At 47.4% G+C, this 22,883-nt stretch overlaps 1 protein-coding gene across 1 annotated transcript; it reads right to left on the bottom strand.

Annotated features, from left to right (window-relative positions):
- Positions 1-12,146: 12,146 nt before the first annotated feature.
- On the bottom strand, positions 12,147-12,855 carry LOC123142091 (uncharacterized). Its single transcript, XM_044561110.1, has one exon. It carries the CDS (start codon positions 12,762-12,764, stop codon positions 12,444-12,446), a length of 321 nt encoding a protein of 106 aa, XP_044417045.1. The 5' UTR covers positions 12,765-12,855; the 3' UTR covers positions 12,147-12,443.
- Positions 12,856-22,883: the final 10,028 nt, after the last annotated feature.

Raw genomic sequence — 22,883 nt, 5'->3', positions numbered from 1 at the left:
CTCAACCGCACCACAGGGCGCGTGATCATATCGCGCCACGTCGTCTTCGACGAATCTCAGTTCCCCTTCCATGTACAGAGCACGCCAGACAACACACCCTCGCCTGATCTTACTGATCAAATGCCTCTCCCAGCCGTCCCTCGCCATGCACACAGCACACCACCGACACGCACGGCGCCCCCGCACAAAACAACCAAAACGCCCCCCACTACACCTGTCGTGGCCACCCCTGCTCCCTCTCCTGAACCTACACCGGTGACCACTCCCTCGGCACCTGTTCCAGTGCCTCGACCTGACGATGCCTCCCGCCTCGTCTGTCACACACCCCCCACGGCCACCCACACCACCACGTCCCCGAGCCGCACCCATTCCCACACACCAGATGGTCACCCGTGCCCAGGCTGGACGCTTCTTTCCCAACCCTAAGTACCAGCAGTCCCTCCTAGCCACCACAAACAGCTCCGTCTCCCCAATCCCCAAAACTGTACGTGCTGCCTTGCGTGACCCGAATTGGCTAGCTGCAATGCAGGTTGAGTATGCGGCGTTGATGCAGAACCGGACATGGAGTCTTGTTCCTCGACCGCCTGGAGCCAACATCGTCACCGGCAAGTGGCTTTTCCGTCACAAGTTCAAGGCCGACGGGAGCCTGGAGGGCTATAAGGCAAGGTGGGTGGTCCGTGGGTTCTCTCAACGGCCCGGTGTAGACTTCGACGAGACCTTCTCGCCAGTGGTCAAGGCGGCCACCATCCGCACCGTCCTCTCCGTTGCAGCGACACGCCAATGGCCAGTACACCAGATGGATGTGAACAATGCCTTCCTCCATGGACACCTCACCGAGCGCGTCTACTGCCAGCAACCAGTCGGGTTCGTCGACGACAGCCACCCCGACCATGCCTGCCTCCTCGACAAGTCCCTCTACGGGCTTAAGCAGGCGTCGCGCGCCTCGCGCCTAGTTCGCGCGGTTCGCTGCTTTCGTCCTCACCATCGGCTTCCGCGACTCCCGCTCCGACCCGTCGCTATTCATCCTACACAGCAACGACGGTGCGGCCTACCTGCTGTTGTATGTTGACGGCATCGTCCTCGCGGCTTCCTCGTCGGGCCTGCATCACCGTCTCCAACAGCAGTTGTCAGCGGAATTCTCCATGAAGGACCTCGGGCCCCTCCACTACTTCCTGGGGATCGCCATCACCAGGGACGCCCGCGGCTTCTTCCTCTCTCAGCGCAGCTACACCGAAGAGCTTCTGGAGCGTGCCAACATGATCGCCTGCAAGCCTGCCTTGACTCTTGTTGACACTCACTCCAAGCTCTCGGCCACGGACGGTGCACCGGTCGCCGACGCGTCGGAATATCGCAGCCTCGTGGGAGCCCTTCAGTACCTGACGATGACGCGGCCGGACATTGCGTATGCCGTGCAGCAATGCTGCCTGGTCATGCATGATCCGCGTGCCGCCCACCTCGCCCTGGTGAAGCGAGTGCTCCGCTACCTACGCGGCACCAGCGATCATGGACTGCACCTGCATCGCGCTCCCTCCGTCGACCTCGTCGCGTATTCAAACGCCGACTGGGCCGGCTGCCTCGACACGCGACGCTCCACCTCCGGCTACGCTGTGTTCCTCGGCGACTCCCTCGTCTCCTGGTCGAGCAAATGCCAGGCCACAGTCTCCCGCTCCAGTGCAGAAGCTGAGTACCGCGCCGTTGCCAACGCGGTCGCGGAATGCTGCTGGTTACGCCAACTCCTTGGCGAGCTTCGTGTTCCACTGCCCAAGGCCACGGTTGTCTTCTGCGACAACATTTCATCTGTGTACATGGCGCACGAAACACATCGAGCTCGACATCCACTTCGTACGTGAGAAGGTGTCCCTAGGTGAGTTCCGTGTGCTTCACGTCCCCACCACGCAGCAGTTTGCCGACCTTCTGACGAAAGGGCTTCCCACACTAGCGTTCCAGGAGTTCCGGTCCAGCTTGTGCATCCGGCCGCCGGATGCTGCAGCTGTGGCGGGGTGTTAACAGTAGCTGCTACTCTACGTGCATGCCCACGTCCCATCCATGCATGGGCACGTACGTCCTGGCACACGATCTCCATCTCCCTCTGCGCATGACGCACCTCCCTCTCTCTCTGTAACTGCGCTACGCGCACTGCGGCAACCTGTATATAACACAGAGTAATAGAGTATCGGCCCTCAAGGTGCCTTACATTCGCATTCTACTTACTCTCAACGTATGCCATGGCTTGTTTTGATCTTACTAAGTCTCTGTGTGAGAGTATTAGCCAGCTGATCTGTCGCTTTTGGTGGTCAGAAATGGATGATGATACAAGACACCATTGGGTAGGATGGGATAAGATGAAGCTTCCTAAGGAACAAGGAGGACTAGGGTATAGGGATCTCCACTCGTTTAACATCGCAATGCTTGCCCGGCAGGTGTGGCGTCTGATCCAAGCCCCTGACTCTCTTTGTGCTCGTGTCCTACAAGCCAAGTATTATCCGGACGGTGACATTCTTTCTGCTGCAACTGCTCCTGGCATAAGCTATGTTTGGCGGAGCATCCTTCAGGGAGTAGAGGTCATTAAGGAGGGGATGGTGTGGCGAGTTGGCAATGGCGACAATATTAGGATCTGGCAGGACCCATGGCTACCTTCTCGTGCGGTCAGGTACCCAAGAACGAGGAGGGGAAGCACCCTGCTGACTAGGGTTGCGGAGTTGATTGATCCATAAACTAACTCTTGGGATACTCAGCTGGTTAGGCAAACATTCTGTCAGGAGGATGCAAATGTGATCTTGTCGATTCCCATCTTTGAACATCACGAGGACTTCGTGGCATGGCAGTTTGATAGGAAGGGGTTATTCTCTGTCCGCTCAGCATATAGGATTCATGTCGACCTTCTTCGGCGCCAATGCCAGCGGCAAACTGGTGAATGCTCATCAGGGCGGGAGGAGGAAAAGAAAATGTGGCTGCACCTCTGGCAAGTGAATTCCCCCGGGAAGGTACATCACTTCATGTGGAGATTGGCACACAATAGTCACCCTTTGCTGCGAAACGTGGAGCACATTGGAGTTGAGCTGGACACAAGTTGCGTGGTGTGCCATCGACTGCCGGAGGAGGGAGGGCACTTGTTTCTGCGCTGCAAAGAGGTAAAGAAAATGTGGAGAGCTTGTGGTCTGGAGGGTGTTCGTCGAAGCCTGCTTGAATGCCAAACATCTCGCCGGCTGCTGGAGGAGCTCTTTCGTATACCCGAGGATGTAAAACTAAGAGCAATTTTCCTCATGTGGTTGTGGTGGACAGAGAGGAACAAAGCGAATCATAACCAAAACAGAGCATCAGTGGAGGAGTTTCAGTCTTCAGTTACCAGACATGTCACTGAATGGCGGGAATACAATGCAAAACCTGTACAACCAAGAGTGCAGAGGATTCAGAAATGGGTCAAGCCAGCCCTGGATGTGATTAAAATCAACATTGATGCAGCTTTTAGGGGCCTGTCACAACCTGGTGGCTGGGGGTGCATTGCTCGGGACCATGCTGGAGACGTCCTCTTCGCGGCCGCCGGCGTGTTGGAAAACATGTCCGATGCTCTTCATGCCGAAGCTTCTGCCCTGCTGCATGCGGTCCGGTTTGCTGAAGACCATGGCATGGGTCGTGTTGTTTTTGAGACTGATTGCTTGGCTCTTGTGCAGGCCATCAATTCTGGAACTCTCGATCGATCCTCACTTGGTGCCATCTTTCGCGAGCTCAAATACCTGCTCCAGTTCGGTTTTATTAAGTGGAATGTCTACCACTGTCCACGCGCTTGTAATGCCCCAGCCCATGTACTGGCTGCTTTAGGCTGTAGTGGCGCCTATGGGAACCAATTTGTTTGGCTTTCAAACCTCCCTGACAATGTAACTTGTGTTGTGACCACCGATCTGGTTGGTCCTTTGTAATTGGAATGCACGGTGTTCCAGTCAAAAAAAAAAGTTCACAAGACTAAGAAACTGATCGCAAGTTCTAAACAAATGTTCATGACTATCTGAGAAATTCTCATCCTTTTTAAACAATATTTACCATTTATTTAGAATTTTTTATGTGCATTTGAAAAACATTTAAACATGTATTAAAAATGGTCAACATGTATTGAAAAAATATTCAACATGTGTTTGACATGTATACAAAAAATGTTAGACATGTATTAAAAAAAGTCAATGTCTGCTGCAAGGTTGGAAGAAGAAGTGTGATAAGCCCCGGTAAACAACGACAAAAAAGAAAAAAATGAAATAAAAGCAAAAGAAAATAAAAGTAAGAAACCAAAAGGATGAAAGAAGGGAAAATCAGTAGAATTCAAAATTTATGGTGGGAGCCCATAAAACTTCTAGACGATGAGTCGATACATACGCTGAGTCAAATTTCTTTTTTTTTTCCTAAGGGATTCTAAGAATTAGCTTGACAGAGCCCAGATAAAAACTTTTCAGTAGGAAAATAATATTTTTCAGTAATAAATAATTTTTTTGATAAACTAATCAGAATGCATCATCTCGAGGAAAAACCAAGATTCTTGTTATAAACTACTCCCTCCGTCCACAATGTAAAACATTTTTGCAAGGCTATGTTAGCAAACGTTTTATACTATGAGACGGAATGGTAAAAGTTACATCGCATATCTTGGAAGTCATCCTCTCTAACCCCACCTTTTACATCTGCATTCCCCCAAACCTCGAACGCATATGGAAAGAAAATTGTGCGCAAGAAGGAAGAAGAACACGGGAAATAATAAAACTGTGAGTGGAAACAGAAGCCCAGCAGGTCAAAATTGAAGCCCAGGAACTAACAATCCCGAAATGTTCCGTAAAAAAAAAAGTACAGTCCCCCAAATCTTGGAGCGCCTCCTTCAATCAATCCCTAGCAGCCGGCCGATCGAAATTTGAAACGTCCGGCGGATCGATGACCGACGGCGGCGCCGACAGCGCCTCCCCCTGGCCGGCGTCGATCCTCCTGGCCCGGCAGGCGTACGTGGCCGCCAGCAGGAACGACACCAAGGCGAGGTCGACGGGCAACCACACCGTGGAGGTCACCTTCTGGATCGCGGACCCACCGGCGGTGTCCTTCTGCACCTGGCACTGCTCCAAGGCCGCCGACCTGAAGGACCCGCCAGAGGTGGTTGGCGCGCAGGGCAGGTTCGTCCTCCTCCGCGCCGTCTTCGCCTCCGGCTACTACTACAGCAAGGACGAGGAGGAGGAGTACTTGGTCTACACGGGCGACCCCAGGTCCCCGTCCCTCGAGAGCATCCCGCTTCCCGAGGACGAAGACGGGCTGCTACTGCGCCTGGTCGACGAGTTCGGGATCGTGCCCCGCGGCGGCGAGGATGCCGGCGGCCACTACCTCCTGGTGGCGCTCCGCAGCGCGGAGACCAGCTTGAAGGAATACCGGCTCCACGTCTACTCGTCCGAGGACAGGACATGGAGGAGCAAGGAGGTGGCCAACCCATGCCCGGGGGAGTACGCGATCTGGCCGGACAAGGTGATCACGGTGGCAGACGGCGTGCTGGCGTGGGTCAGTTTGCAGCAAGGCATGGTGGTGTGCGACGTGCTTCAGGAAGATGAAGAACCCCTCCACGAGCGCTACATCCCATTGCCGGCGCCATTGCTTGAGAGCAGACAAGATACCTATCTGAAGCAATTCCGGGATGTCGCCTGCGTCGATGGGCTGATCAAGTTCGTGGAGGTGGAGCACCGTGTGATCGTGACAGAGATCAGAGAAGAGCCGCTGCTGGATCCCAGGGACAAAGGATGTGCTCTACGATTCAGACCTTATCGCAATAAGCAAGCGCAAGCATGCACACATCAAGCCCAAGATCCTTCGCACCATGAACGGTTGGAGTGCCATGACATGGACCAGGGAGCTATAGGGTCCGACTGCTGGCGCAAGGGAAGCATCGTCGATGTCGATGACATTTCAGTCGATGACGCGGCGTTACGGTCGGGCCAAGAGAATGATGAACCCACTGGGATCTTGCCATGACATGAACCTGTACTCGGCTTGGCCCACCCTGTGCGAAGATGGTAATGACATGCTTTACCTCAAGTCATCCCGGCATTTGACTGAATCAAATAAATGGGTGGTTGCTGTGGATCTTGCGAAGAAGACACTGAAAGTGGAAGCACCCGGGGAGCACCCTTTTGGAGGATGCCCCCCTTGGCAACAAATATGCCATCCCTGCGCATTGGCGAACCATCTGAAAATGACTCTAGGTAATTGTTCTTGGCCCTCTCTTTTTATCAACATGCTTGTAGTACTTGTGATTTTTCTTGTTTCTGCTTAGACCCCTAAAACATCCAAGGCAAGTTTCTTATCTTACTTTGTTATGAGAACACTATTCTTTGAATATCCGTGCCATGATGATCTGTTTTACACCATCAAACCATAAAATATTCTGAAAGCTATTGCTAATCAGTTGTAAGCTGATATTGGAGCTCTTTCATGTAACTGTTTTTGCTGTTCCTCAGGCTATCACCGGCTGCGAAAGCTAACCAAGGACAAGATGGAGCTCAGAGATCTGCACAGAATGATCTTAGCTCACAGGCTCATCCTAATCAAAACAATAAGGTATGCTGAATCTACTATGATCACTGACTTTCCCCTTTTTATTATCAATGCATCGAGACACAAGTTTTGTGTTTTATCAAGAGAAAATCAGAATCAAGTAGAATGTGCCACTTCCAGCCTCCACAGCTATGCTTCAACAGGTGGGCGGAGCCCGGCTACGGTGGGTACTCGTCATGGTCATGGCCCCATCAAAACATTCCGGTATGCTGTATTTCATATGCACTGTTTCCCATGTTTCCATATTTCATCATCATACATCAACATTACCCCGCAAAAAAAATCATACATCAACATTAACCAGAACGTTTCTGATAGTTTGGACGCAACCGCCCCCGCGTCGTCCGGACGGACGGCACGGGCGGCTCCCGATCCAGTTTCTTCGGGACCTCCCCACCTCTCTCGCTTCCCTCGCCGCCGCCGGACGACGCTGCCGGGCAAAGCCTGTGTGGCTGACGGCGGCGGCGGGGCTCCGGGCGATGGCTTCTACGCAAGGCGCTGAACGGCGCGCGAGGTGAACAACAACTCAGCAGCGATCTTCATGCAACGTCCGAAGGCTAGAGCGATCTGCGCATGGACATGCAGCGGCAGGCGATCTGTGCACAGGGACATGCATAGGTCAATGGCTAGAGCGATCTGGGATTCTGAACTGGGCAGCATGGTGATGCCTTGGCAATGGCCTGGGTGGAGATGACCATCCATTCTCCTCCAGCAGCCTGCGGTCAAGATCATGCAGGTTCGGACCGAAGCTTCCTCCGGCTGTCCAGTACGTTGAGCATGGCAGCGTTGGTGATAAGGGTCATCTTCCCAAGCGACCCAAGACGCTCGCCGCTGTTGCCGCCGGCAGATCACAAGGCCGAAGGAGGTTGGTGGTGGCGCCTTGGGACTTACATCGGTTGACCGATGCTTGTCACTTGGCCGCAGGTGGTTCGTCCGATCGATGCGAGGGGGCAATTTTCGTCCTGACCATGGCGGCACCGTCCGGCCACTCGAGCCGCAGATTGCAGTGGCCATTCAAGGGTCTTCATGAGAGTTTTTTCTTAGGATCCACTGGTTGTTGCCAGCAGCTCGCACTGGCGAGGTTGTGTGATGTAACCGGAAGGCTCCATTGGGAGTTTCGGTGGCTCTCAATCTGGCCAGTTTGCATTCAGCGGTGAGATAAATTCTATGGATGACGGCTTGACGCAGAGGAGATGGTTGTGCAGCGGCAAGCCATGCCGGCATGTAAAGACTGTGCCTCACTTTTAGCTGCTGGGATCGCGGAAAGTGGTGGCGACAACATGATGACTTTGATTTGGTGGTGCTTCTTGAGTACCCGGTCTCGAGTTCCGGGGTGAAAACCCTAGGTCTGACCTGAATTGGTTATACCTGGCGATGGCGATGTTTTTGCGTCGTTACCTTGATGAAGGCATTGCTCGGATGTGCTCGGACTTGTTCTTCAGGGTGAAAACCTAGAGTCTGACCTTTGTTGGTCGGGTCCAGTGACGGCGACGTTTAAGCGTCGTTTCCTTCCTGAAGGCGTTGCTGTTGAAGAAACTTTCTCGTTGCGCTTGTTCTGTCAAGAGATGGTTGGTGCGGATATGGTCCTTGATGTAGTTTATCAACCGTTGTTTTGATCGTTTCAGAGTGTTTTTTCTTTTTCTTTTCCCTCGCTTAGGCATAGCTTGAGTCTTGTATGACTTTGCTCTTTGCTGGCGTTTTTTTTCCTCTTTTGTGTGTGTTGGTGTTGGCTGTGTGCATCCTGGTTATGCAGAGGCCGGGTGTGTGCTCAATGTGTTTGTATCCCCTTGATGCTTCATTTTGAGTTAATAAAATCCACCCTTTGTCGAAAAAACATTAACCAGAACGTGCCACTCCAGCCACCGCCACCACCACTGCCACCGCAATGTTTGAACGTGTGGCCCGGACCCTGCCCCAACCCTATGTATGCGCTACGGGCCCCTTGTCCTGACATGTGTGCCTACGACAATTATCAGCCGCCGTGGCAGCAGCCACTACCGCAGGAGCAGCAGACGACACCTAGCATAGCATTTGGACCTCATCAGGTAAAGAAACTTGTGAAGCTTATGATATATGATCCGGTGTCCTCATTCGACCTGCGTTGGTAGGAACTGCTACAACATTCTCGTCCTTGTGCTCTATGATTAGAAAGTTCAAGAAAATCAATCATGGGCGCCATGTTTGTTTACAAATGTGCTAAGAATTCCTTAAGGAGGTTCTAAAACATTTTAAAATACGTTTGATTCTAATAACTTCTTGTATAGTAACAAGTTAAAAAGATGGAATTATTCATGTCTCCTATGCGGTACCGCTTTTGTCCTGCTGCATACAGTTAAACTAAACCATCCTTCAACAACTGGTGGGGAGCCAGTTACCATGGAAGTTCACAGCAATGGCCTGCCGGTAACTCATTTTCCTACGGTGCGCACTCAGGCAATGCCAACTTCCATTGACGGTGATAGCGGCTTACCCCTACTCAGTTGCAGCAAACACGTAATGGTGTCAGCAGCACACTCGCCTTTTCAATTTTCCTTCTTCAAGGTGGCTATTACTCCATTTGCTAGTAATTCATCACCTGGTGTGGTGTGCATCTTGTTTCGAACTGAAAGTTAGGAAATTATGTAAGAAAATATTAGCCCCACATATTCTGATACTGTATTGAATCGTACAAGTAACAACTGTCTTTTCACGGGTGTGAAACATGAAAGGAAAAACATCAACTATTTTGCTGAAGTGTGAGCAGTGAATGGGGCGACGTGGGTGATAAAGGTGTCTTTGGAAGGAGCAAATGTCTCATGATAAAGGCGTGAGAAGGGATTAAGGGTCGGAATTGTTTTATTTATCGAGTTCGGTAGTTGAAGGATGAACGGGGTGCCTCACTCATGGTTCAGTACTCTTTTCATAAAGGTGTCTTTGGGAGGATGCTACACCACTCATGGTTCAGTACTCTCCTAATCTCATGTTTGAGATTTACTTTTTTTCTTCTAAAAAACAATTATCCTTCTGAACTCGATAAATAAAATAATTCTGACCCTTAATCCCTTATATGACAAATGCACGATTAACATTTTTTTTTTCGAAAGATGTTTTAACGTCCACTTTGTTCATACATGGCGTACATTTTTCGTGTACATCTAAAACATTTTTTATACACGTGTTAGCATTTTTCAAATATATGATTAACGTTTTTACATTTTTTTGTAAATACATGTTAAACATTTTTGAAATACACATTGGAACAAATTTTGGATGATAAAATACTATGTTTTGAACTATACAATCATTTCTTTACATTGTACAGACATATTTTGAAATGTCACAAACACATTTTTTGAAATTTTTGGACATTTTTGAAATGTAATATATATTATTTTAAACTACGAATCATTTGTTTTTGAATTACACCAACATGTTTTATATTGTATAAACATTGTTTTTGACTTGGCACACGGTTACTGGGCCGGGCTAGTACCGGTCGCTGCAGGCGAGCCGTGACTTGGACTCACTGCGGGTGGCGCATAGACGCACCCGCACTGAATAATGGCTGACTAGCCTCTGGGCCGCTGCTAGCAGGCCTTGAGCGCGTGGCCTGTTTGCGCAAAGACGAAATTATTTATGCAGACGATTCCGATCCATCCTATGCATAGAAAAAAAAGATCCCTAGCGGAGTACTACCTCCGTCCTGGTTTTATTAGTCCCCCTTGTAATCCTAAAAAAGAGTTCCCCGTGTATTTAGTGTCATATTTTGATCTTGATTTTAACTAATATAAAATATAAGTTATATATAGCAAAAATAATATTATTAAAAACTATGTTTAAATACGAATTGAACAATATTTTTTGTGTGACATGTATTAACAATTTGTTAGTTAAATTTATGGTCATAGTTTGACACAAAATACAAAGGGGACCAATATACCAGGGCGGAGGTACTACTACATGCATGAAGGCGAAGAGGAAGCAACAGGTAGACATGAAGTTCCTCGCAAGGTTGCAAAGGCAGCAGCATAACAGAGCAGGGATCATTTAGCTTAATGAACATATATCACATGAGATGCTTTTTTATTTTACTTATGAAATGCTCCAACCTATGTAGTATGTATAATTTCCTAAGACATTTGTCATTGACGAGTTCATTTTAGTGCTGTGTGATCTTGATTTCTTGACTACAAATAGCTAGCTAGCACCAAGAATTGCATAGGAATTAGTGTTTCATAGCAGCCAAACAAGTAGGAGTAGATGATAGAAACGTATGATGATGACGATTTGGAGAAACAAGTAATCAACAGAAACATCATATCATACACAACCAGCACACACATACAGTCGGAACAAACCAAACAGGTACACTCGAAAATCGGCACACAAACGAGAAATGAGATCGATACACTTGTAGTAGGAAGCAGCTAATAAGGTGGATGATCACGCAGTAGTACGCAGGCCATCGCGCGTCAATCACGCGTGCTTGCACTTGAGGTCCTTCATGCAGGGGAGGTTCATCTCGGCGATCTTGACCTTTTTGTCGTTGCGACTGCAGTGGTGGCCAAACGCGCACTCGATTTCCTCCTCCCGCTCCACCTCGCAGTAGCACGCTAGGTTCTCCACCATCCCGAAGCAGCACTTCTCGCATTGGCCCAAATTCTTGTTGTGGTGTAGTGGGCCGGCCCAACTTCTCGTCCGTGAGAGTAGCAGGTTATCCCGGCCAGGATTGTAGTACTTCCAGTGTGCCAAACAGGTCAAGGGTCTAAAATAGACCGGGATGACAAGTTCAGAGTGCCAATTTCTGGGATTCAAAGTTCAGGGTTTGATTTAGCTTTCGTCTACAACTTCAAGGTTTGTTTTGGACTTTTTTCATGATCTACTAAATATTAGTATGCATACACACATGACATTAATCCATATTTGTGTTCTTGATAGACTAGCCTTCGTCAATTTTGTAGTTTTTTGAGAAAAAAGCAGTACACATCAGTCTAAACAAACCAAACCACCAGGACCACCGTAGCACTTGAAAATCGATACTCATACACAAACATGAATATCAAAATGTTTTTAGGGGAATATCATTATGTTATTGATACACGTCCTGTACACGGGTATCAAAATCTTATTGATACTCATACACAGATGCACTGTAACACCAAGGATACATACTTTTATTGATACATTTTCTCTCAGTGCTACATTTTGAGTTGATGAAGTACGCCCTGGCCCTAGCTTTATCAAAAAGTTAGAGTCGCAGGATCATTAACTCATAGTACCAAGAATGCGTAGGAATTATTGTTGTCATAGCACCAAAAGATGCACACAACATCATACGATGGAAGCCAGTACTAGAATACAAAAGAACAGACAATATTACAGGATACAGTTGATTTTTTTTTTCTCAAACCATATAAAACGTGATTTGGACTGATAGTTTTAGAGTACCATGTGTTATATACAAGTTTGGATCCGGTTTGTAAAAGCTGACGTACGAATTTGGAAACCATCTTGGGTGCTAAGTTGTCAACCGAGAAAATGCACGCGAAAGAGGGTACTGACGCGTTCTAATATAAATGTGAATTTGGGAACGATAATAAGAAATTAAAAACAACAGTTGCACACTTTTGTCGAGGTAAATGTCTTGATCCCTGAAGAAGAATAGTAGAGATGCATATGCATGCATCAAGTGATCTCGACAGACAAAGTACATGATAGAAGCGTACAGCGACGATGTGGATAGTTTTAGATCGAGCACCATGTTATACCAAAGTTTACATGAGGACGACGACACAACATAAACATCATAGTCGGAAGAAAGCCAGACCACAAAGTCGATACACAAACGAGAGACGAGATATACTTGTAGTAGGAAGCAGCTAAGGTACCGGCCTTCACGCACGCTTGCACTTGAGGTTCTTCATGCAGGAGAGGTTCATCTCGTGGATCTTGATCTTCTTGTCGGCGCGGCTGCAGTGGTGGCCGGGCGCGCACTGGATCTCGGCCTCTCGCTCCACCTCGCAGAAGCACGCGGGGTCCGCCACCACGCCTGTGCAGCACTTCTCGCACTCACTGACGAGGAGGAGGCAGTTCTTGAAGTACATGGCCTGCGTCTTGCAGGGCTCGGGCTCGGGCCGGTACGGCGCGTACGCCGCCGCCGTCGCCATGAGCGTGGCGCACGCCAAGAGGACGACGGCGATCTTCACGGACGCCATGGATGGATGCAGATGGAGCTTAGCTAGTGGAGGAAGTTGAGTACACCCGACGACAGGGGTCAGCGCGGATCGATGGATGGGCTCAGCACACGGCGTCTTGGTGTATCTTATAGGCGCCCGATGCCCTCCTTCGATGGCAGTGGCGGGCTAACGTGCGGCGGAACCCCCGGTCCTGGTTGCGACCTCTGTCCTCTCGCGTCTCTTGTTTTCTTAATTGGTGGGGTTGTCGGGTCGAATCAGGCTTATGCATGTGACGATCCACTGGCGCATGTGATTGGTGGGCGCATGCTGGTTATCATGCACATCCATGCATGTGCTTGCTAGCTAAGCGCACGCGAATTAAGGGAATATAATCTTAGTTAACTGGGTGTTTGGTGAAGCTCTCTGATCAACGGATCCGAGAAGAACAGCTAGCGTAGGAGGGTAGATACGCTACGTCTCCTCGGGGTCTGCGGGTGTAGGTTTATCTTAGCCGGTGCAAGTTCTACCGGGCCATGCTCAACCGTGGTTTTCATCTTAACCGTGGTTTCTACCGGGCAAGTTGCTGCAGACGTCTTCGTAATCGACATGAACATTTTCTCCCACTGAACGCACATCACTGAAAGACCTGGAATTAATTCAGAAAAATATGAGCACCAATGTCAAGTGTACGACTTGAACTCTGGTGGACTGGAGATACCACTGTCCTCCTAAGCATCTAATCATAGGTTGGTTCGCCTCAATCATGTCTTCTGTTAGGAGTACTATCTACCACTAATACTCTCTTCGCTACACCATCCAATGGTACAACTTTGCCTTGTGTTTAGCGACACCGCATGACACGCCCTCTTCATCTTCACACTCCGTTCCGCACCAATCGCGGGGATCAGGATTTGATCATTTGCTCCATTTCACCTTGTAGTTTGATCATTTGCCCTAGTTTATCTCAATGGAAGGTGGGCCCAGATCAAAGTGAGAAACAAAACGGGGCAGGCGATTAAATCTTTCACCTAATCGGGCCCCGTCTCAGGAGACGCCTCACCGACTTTGCCTTTCATGATGTCACACTTGCATCGCTCCGAGTGGCGCTTCCATCGCTACTACGTACTCCCGGTAGGGTTGCCCCTACTCGACATCCGCATCCCTAGGAAAATACATAGAAAAATGATGTCATTAGACCGTTCGCCAAGGACTCTATATGGTCCAACGAGTGTGGTCATGCAACCTTGGTCAAGCTCGACCGAATGTTCTGCACAGTGGACTGGGAGGAGTGGCACCCAACTGCTCACTTCGATGTCTCTCCATCGTCATCTCTACCCATTTCTACATTCTCCCGGACTACACTTTGTGACCCACTTGTTGGCGACGATTCTAGTTTGAGAGGTTTTGGATCAAGAGGGGGGTTTCATGGAGTGGGTTGAGGAGGGTTGGGCGCTCGCTGGTGATGAGGCCGACCTGCCGGCTCGTCCTTCAGTTCAAGAACATGGTCCGTCAGGTGATGAGTGGGAGGGATACACATGTGGGTTGTGCTAGGATGCGACTCATGATGGCTCACGAGCTCATCTTCCAGTTCGATGTGGCTATGGAGTTGCAGCAGATCAAGGTATCATATTGGAGACTTACCGGTTGTCAACTTCCAAGGGATAAGTATTTCTGAAACATATGAGTAACTACCTATATAAACTAATAAGTAGTAAAAAACAATATAACTTGAATATTGTGAACCACTACTAATCTGCATGAAAGACACATGTGAGCAGTCCGACTTCTTATGCTTCAACATGTTGTGAATTTTTTGTTCCGAGGGTTGTTTTATGCTTTGATTGTTGGAACTCCATAAAACCCAAAACTTTATTTTCAAGCCCACCAATTTTTTTACCCTTTCCCAACCCGCTGATCATTTTCTGTGATGTCACAAATCATCGCAATATGGACATATGTAGTGACGGTCAAATGCTCGCGTAAAACAAGGCTAGAACGTCACCAACGCATCCAAGGGGGCTACCCTGGGAGGAAAAAAGCTGGTGACGGTTGGCCGTCACAAAAAATGATTTTAGACGACGTTTATTGGTTCGTCACCAGGGTTTTGTCATTCATTAGAGCAGATTTTGTGGTGGGTGGAGTAGGAGGCTTTGTAGGTCACATGACTATGGTACTTGCATGATCCGTTCATGATTTCCTCATAGGTGCGGCTTGGATGCCTGGACTTGTTGTCCCATCACTGCTTCTTTGCCCCACCTGAACCGACCTCATTCGTTGCCGCGATGAGGCCAGATTGTAGCTCATCCTTTCTCTTGCCGTCTCGATTGTTGTTGTGGTTTTTGTTTTGGTTGCCCTCGCCGTCCCGGGCTCCAGATTCTCTAGAGTCGCGGTCAGGCAGCAGCCTGTGCGGGCCGTCTCTTCGTCGGTTGTGTAGTCATTGTCGACCTTCATTAGTTCTGACATTGTTCTTAGCTTCCCATCGACCCGCTTCTTGCCCAGCTTGTGACGGAGAAATGAGGCCTAGGCGCAGTTGATGAAGGCATCTATTGCTTATTCTTCGTACACCATCATCAGCGTGTTTCTCCTTTTAAGCCAGTGTGAGATGAATTCTCAGAGAAGCTCATTATCTCCTTATATGCAGTTGTGGAGGCCGTACGCGCTGCCAGGGCATTGATATGTGCCCTCGAAGTTGTTGATGAAGGCGGCTTCAAAATCTGTCCAGGTGTGGATGGAACTAGGTGTGAGCCCATTTAACCATGTGCATGCTGAGCCTGTTAGGCATAAGGGTACACAGTGTAAGGTGTTGCCGATGTCACCGCCTGCCATGTAGCCGTGAGGTAGTCACTGAGCCAGTGGTCCGGCTACGAGTCACTGGATTGCTTGTCAATGCCCCGGGCTATGAAGGGCTTCAGGAATGGGTGTGTAATCACCTCATACACGAAGCATGGAGGAGCTATCTTGGCTGACATGGGTGTGAGCGGGACACCACGGGTTCATAGTTCACTAGTGCAGAATCGGGCTGTATCAGAAGGGTGGGGACCTTTAGTCCCCCTTAGTACTGGTTCAACACGAACCGCTACTAAAGGGCCCCCACGTGGCACGGGCCAGAGCCGGGGCACCAACCGGTACTAAAAGGTTGGGAGGTTTTGGGTTCATGATTTCTTTTTCCTTCAATTTTGTGTTTTTATTTAATTCTTTTTCATTTGCTGGTATTTTACAATACTACATATTGTACACGTTATGCATATATATAAATAGAATTCCTCGTAGAACCGATCATATATATATCATCAAATGTCTCGCAACCACCATTAATTCACACATACACATGTATATATATACAATTAGGTATATACAATTTCTCCTACATGTTGCCTTCGGAGCCAGTGGCATTTGCCTTGGTGCCTTGTATTGCTCGTACGTACGCGCTCTATTAGTAGGAGCTTATCCCGTACCGAATTGAACTGTTAAGAAGGAGATCAATATGCATGTATTAGTTGTGTGATTAGATATTGATAATGATGTAAAAATTATGAATAGTGTTCTGGCAAACGTACCCATAGCTGTTTATCATCTTTGGTCATTTCAGACGCCATCATGCGAATGTTCTCGCAAACGTAGTATGCACATAAATCAGTCCCCGGCGCCTGCTTCATGGCCTTTACGAGAATATAGAATTCAATCAGATAATAATTAATCAAGCATGATAATTAATGGTATTGAAACTAGAATTAAAAAGATGGTAGCTAGCTAGCTAGTACTACTTAATTACTTACCTTGGGTCGAAACTAATACAGCTTTTCTTTCCACGGGCCTGGAACCTCTTTGATGAATTTTTGCCAAGCCCTGCCCGCCAGCAAAGAAAATGAATAAAGGAGTTATTAATTAGTTGATATCAGGAAATGACGAATTAAAGAGGCCGACATATAGTTCAATAATGATTGAAATTACCTGTTGACTATCCCCTTCACGATTGAGTAGTCTTTAGGTTCTTTAAGCAGTGGGTCCAGTACTTCAACTGTTCCTTCTTCAACTTGAATGATTAACAAGATCCAGTGGTACCTGCATGCGCATACATTTGCATATATAAATTAAGCGAGCATGTGCATAATACTCATCAACTACCCTAAACCCTATACACTTATTAACATCTAGCTAGTAAGCAAAAACAGAATTTGTACTACAAGACAGTGTGACTCACTGGAAGTTGTAAGGAAGTAGTATATCTCGATTGGTATTGAGGCGCTTCAAGAACTCTAGCATGTTTTTCTCTACTTCTTGTTTAGACCATTCATATGTCCATGTCTCTTCATTAATGGTATTTGGGTCAATGAACCAATGCCATAGCGTCCAACTTTTTTCATTTCATACATCTTCATCCTGCATAATACCACCGAAAAGAATAAAGTGAGGATAATTACAGGTAATGATCAACGAAAGCACTACATCTAGCTTGAGACTTAAATTACAGAAAGAAATCACTTACAGACAATAGCAACTGACGATAGATTTGTCGAGTGCGTCTTGATTGAATAACTGAAACAGTTATGTATACTCAACAAACAGAGTTGTCTCATGGAAGTAATGCTCTTCCTTGACTTTCACCATGAGGGACTCTCGATTGGTAGTCTTGGTAATTTCCATGTACCATTGATGCAATTCATACATTCTCGTTGAGAGCTTCTTGACCTCCTCAGGCTTGACCATAGGTTCGCCGCGAACATATTTCCGTTTTAGGTCCTCCTCTCTAAACGTATCCATGGGCTCGATCTCTAGGAGTTGTCCAACAGTGATATCGAGCTCTTTAGCCTGCCTTCTATGCTCGTCGGTTATTACCAGCTGATCGGCCCCAATACTCGCATGTGTTGGTACAATGAGCGGGGGATCGATTACACCGCCTGTTCTCCCAGCTGGGGAACGGTTTTCCCGCTTTTATTGGCAGCTGCTTGGCTCGAGCTCGAGCTCGACTCCTTTTGTTGTGCTCGATGTGCCTTTCTGATTTGCCGCTCATAGTCTGAGTTAACAGGCTTGGGAACTGGTGGTTTAGCCATACGAATAAAGTGGTCAATCTTATCCTCAGGCACTTTATCCTTTGGTGGCGGTGGCGGTTTCGGTCCAAAATGGGCGTCCAATTGGGCCCTCACTTCGGCTTCGTTTTGCTCGTCGGTCATGTCGTAAGGCCTCATCGGAAGAGGCACGAGGCTTGGACCATATTGAAATCGCTTGCCTCCGCCTATACGTCCTGTAACTCGACTTGTATTGCTACGCACCATAGCTGCGGCGGCTCTCTTCTGCTGTTGCTGAGGCAGCGGAGACGGCTGACGTGGCTGACTTGGAGGAGGAGGAGTGGGCTGATGCGGTGCCGGACTTGGAGCAGGAGGAGTGGCCTGACGCGGTGCCGGACTTGGAGGAGGAGGAGTGGCCTGACGCGTTGGCAGACTTGAAGGAGCAGGACTCTGCTGAGGCGGTGGCTGATGACTTGGAGGAGCGGGAGTCTGCTGACGCGGTGGCGGACTTCAAGGAGGAGTCGGCTGACGCGGTGTCGGTGACCTTCGAAAGATGATGTAATCCTTTCTCCATAGGATGATACGATGTATGGCCTCTCCCAGTGTGTGCTCCTCGTCACCTCCAGGAATGTCAAGCTCTTGCCCCGAATATTGGTCCACCACTTCATCAACCACGACACGAGCATAGCCAGCTGGAATCGGGTTGCAATGGAAGGTTGCTTCGGGGGATTTGTATAAGCAACAACGTCCGCCACCTTCATGGATATGTTCTTCATTTTGAAGTGTAGCTCACAATTAGTGTTCTCCATGATGTCATCCACAAGGTATCTATCTAGCAGTGCATCGCCCGGGGCGGAACCCACGCTGCTTCTCGGCATGGATGGGACGGTGGTATCCAATGCTGGATCATCCGCTAGCTACTGCCGCTGCTGAGACCCCCTTTCTTGGCTAAGTGAGTCGATCTGCTGCTGCTGCCGCTGGAATTTGAGTGCCAACTCCGCGTGCACTGAATCTAGGCCTTTAAGGCGTTCTGCTTCCCGCTTCCTCTGCTCCTCCTCCAGCTTCCTCTTCTTCTCCTCCTCCATCTTCCTTCTCGCACGGCTTCTGTAGTCGGCGTTCCAGTCCGCAAACCCCTCATACCACGGAACAACGCCTTTGCCTCGTGTTCTTCCCGGGTGTTCAGGATTTCCCAGGGCGCGCGTAAGCTCGTCGTTATAATACCCCTGTTCGAGCCTCTTCTATTGCAACAAGTAACTTCTCTTCGGCTCCTTTAAGACTTGCCTTCTTCGAAACCTTGCCTGTCTTCGGGTCCAACGCCCCCCCATGCGCATAGAACCAAGTCCTGCACCTGGGGGGCCAGCTCAATGTAACTGGAATGACCTCTGCAACCACCATCTCTTGCTCAGACTTATCCCACTTAGGCATTGCCACCGCGTAGCCACCTGGCCACAGCCTATGGAACTGCTCCTTTTTGCGGCATTGGCTTTGTTTATTCTCGGCCATTCCTTAGATAATTCCGATTCCTTGAATTTCATGAAAGCGGGCTAGTGATCTCTTTGCTTCTCCAGTGTTCCCTTGAATTCTGGAGTCTTCTTTCCTCCTTCGACGTACTTGGTCCATATAGTTTTCTTGTGGTTGTTGAATGCAATTGCCATCTTCCTAAGAGCAGCGTCCTTGACTTTCTGCACATCTGCATCTGTGAAATGATCTGGTAGGGTGAAATGTTCCATGAGAGATTCCCAAAGCAGAGATTTTGCTCTGTCGTCGACAAAAGTAAGATCTAGACGTTTCTTTGCTGGCTCTTTTCATTCTTGAATAGATATCGGGAGTTGGTCCTTCAAGAACTCTGCACTGACGAACGAACTTGTTCGCAATGTTCTTAGGCTCGCTTGGTTCGCCATTAGTTTTGATGGCCTCGATGTTGTACTTTACGTCCTCCTTCAACTTTTTAGTCGGGCCTCGCACTGTCCTGCTGCCTGTAGAAGATTTGCTCGATCTGGAGGGTTGAAAGAAGAAAGATCGATTCGTTAATATATCTTCAAATCATTTAAAACATGTGATGATCACCAGATGCCTGCTTATATAAATATACCTCGCCGGTCTCTGTTATTTCAAGATCAACATTTTCTTCGCCATCATAATCATAGTTCATGACTTCATCAATTCAGTCGTCGTGATCGAATATCATATCACCCTTCCCGGTATTGTTCAGATATTGGGAGCCGTCATCTGCTTCATTATGATCATCTGGCCCGCTGATACGTCTCCAACGTATCTATAATTTTTGATTGCTCCATGCTATTATATATTCTGTTTTGGATGTTTAATGGGCTTATTTATACACTTTTATATTATTTTTGGGACTAACCTAATAACCGGAGGCCCAGCCCAAATTGCTGTTTTTTGCCTATTTCAGTGTTTCGCAGAAAAGGAATATCAAATGGAGTCCAAACGGAATGAAACCTTCGGGAGAGTTATTTTTGGAACAAACGTGATCCAGAGGACTTGGAGTGGACGTCAAGAAATCACTGAGGAGGCCACGAGGCAGGGGGCGCGCCCTCCACCTCGTGGGCCCCTCGTGGCTCCACCGACCTAGTTCTTCCTCCTATATATACCTACATACCCCCAAACCATCGGGGAGCACCACAAAAACCTAATTCCACCGCCGCAACCTTCTGTACCCGTGAGATCCCATCTTGGGGCCTTTTCCGGTGCTCCGCCGGAAGGGGCATTGATCATGGAGGGCTTCTACATCAACACCATAGCCTCTCCGATGATGTGTGAGTAGTTTACCTCAGACCTTCGGGTCCATAGTTATTAGCTAGATGGCTTCTTCTCTCTCTTTGGATCTCAATACAAAGTTCTCCTCGATTCTCTTGGAGATCTATTCGATGTAATCTTCTTTTGCGGTGTGTTTGTCGAGATCCGATGAATTGTGGGTTTATGATCAAGATTATCTATGAACAATATTTGAATCTTCTCTGAATTCTTTTATGTATGATTGGTTATCTTTGCAAGTCTCTTCGAATTATCAGTTTGGTTTGGCCTACTAGATTGATCTTTCTTGCAATGGCGGAAGTGCTTAGCTTTGGGTTCAATCTAGCGGTGCTCGATCCCAGTGACAGTAGGGGAAACGACACGTATTGTATTGTTGCCACCGAGGATAAAAAGATGGGGTTTATATCATATTGCATGAGTTTATCCCTCTACATCATGTCATCTTGCTTAAAGCGTTACTCCGTTCTTATGAACTTAATACTCTAGATGCATGCTGGATAGCGGTCGATGTGTGGAGTAATAGTAGTAGATGTAGGCAGGAGTCGGTCTACTTGTCACGGACGTGATGCCTATATACATGATCATACCTAGATATTCTCATAATTATGCACTTTTCTATCAATTGCTCGACAGTAATTTGTTTACCTACCGTAATACTTATGCTATCTTGAGAGAAGCCACTAGTGAAACCTATGGCCCCCGGGTCTATTCTCCATCATATTAATCTCCCGTCAACAAGCTATTTCTATGTTTGTTTACTTTGTAATTTTTACTTTTAATCTTTATCATAAAAATACCAAAAATATTATCTTATCATCTCTACCAGATCTCACTTTTGCAAGTGGCCGTGAAGGGATTGACAACCCCTTTATCGCGTTGGTTGCAAGGTTCTTATTTCTTTGTGTAGGTACGAGGGACTTGAGCGTGGCCTCCTACTGGATTGATACCTTGGTTCTCAAAAACTGAGGGAAATACTTACGCTACTTTGCTGCATCACCCTTTCCTCTTCAAGGGAAAACCAACACAGTGCTCAAGAGGTAGCAAGATGGATTTCTGGCGCCGTTGCCGGGGAGTCTACGCACAAGTAAGACATACCAAGTACCCATCACAAACTCTTATCCCTCGCATTACATTATTTGCCATTTGCCTCTCGTTTTCCTCTCCCCCACTTCACCCTTGCCGTTTTATTCGCCCTCTCTTTCCGTTCGCCTCTTTTTCGCTTGCTTCTTGTTTGCTTGTGTGTTGGATTGTTTGCTTGTCACGATGGCTCAAGACAATACTAAATTGTGTGACTTTACCAATACCAACAACAATGATTTTCTTAGCACTCCGATTGCTCCTCTTACCGATGCTGAATCTTGTGAAATTAATGCTGCCTTGCTGAATCTTGTCATGAAAGATCAATTCGCCGGCCTTCCTAGTGAAGATGCCGCTACCCATCTGAATAGCTTTGTTGATTTGTGTGATATGCAAAAGAAGAAAGATGTGGATAATGACATTGTTAAATTGAAGCTATTTCCTTTTTCACTTAGAGATCGTGCTAAAACTTGGTTTTCGTCTTTTCCTAAGAATAGTATTGATTCTTGGAATAAGTGCAAAGATGTTTTTATCTCTAAGTATTTTCCTCCCGCTAAGATCATCTCTCTTAGAAACGACATTATGAACTTTAAGCAACTTGATCATGAACATGTTGCACAAGCTTGGGAGAGAATTAAATTAATGATACGTAATTGCCCTACACATGGTTTGAATTTATGGATGATTATACAAATTTTTTATGCCGGATTGAATTTTGCTTCTAGAAACCTTTTAGATTTGGCCGCGGGAGGCACTTTTATGGAAATCACTTTAGGAGAATCTACTAAACTCCTAGATAATATTATGGTTAATTATTCTCAATGGCACACTGAAAGATCTACTATTAAAAAGGTGCATGCAATTGAAGAAATTAATGTTTTGAGTGAAAAAATGGATGAACTTATGAATTTTTTTGCTAATAAGAGTGTTTCTTCTGATCCTAATGATATGCCTTTGTCTACTTTGATTGAGAACAATAATGAATCTATGGATGTGAATTTTGTTGGTAGGAATAATTGTGGTAACAATGCGTATAGAGGAAACATTAATCCTAGGCCGTACCCTAGTAATTCCTCTAATAATTATGGTAATTCCTACAACAACTCTTATGGAAATTTTAATAAGATGCCCTCTGATTTTGAGACTACTGTTAAAGAATTTATGATTTCTCAAAAGAATTTCAATGCTTTGCTTGAAGAAAAATTGCCTAAGATTGATGAATTGGCTAGGAACGTGGATAGAATTTCTCTCGATGTTGATTCTTTGAAACTTAGATCTATTCCACCTAAGCATGATA

The sequence above is a fragment of the Triticum aestivum genome, chromosome 6D (assembly GCF_018294505.1).
Source record: "Triticum aestivum cultivar Chinese Spring chromosome 6D, IWGSC CS RefSeq v2.1, whole genome shotgun sequence".
Taxonomy (NCBI): Eukaryota; Viridiplantae; Streptophyta; class Magnoliopsida; order Poales; family Poaceae; genus Triticum; species Triticum aestivum.
This window is presented reverse-complemented; position numbering and strand designations above follow the sequence as displayed.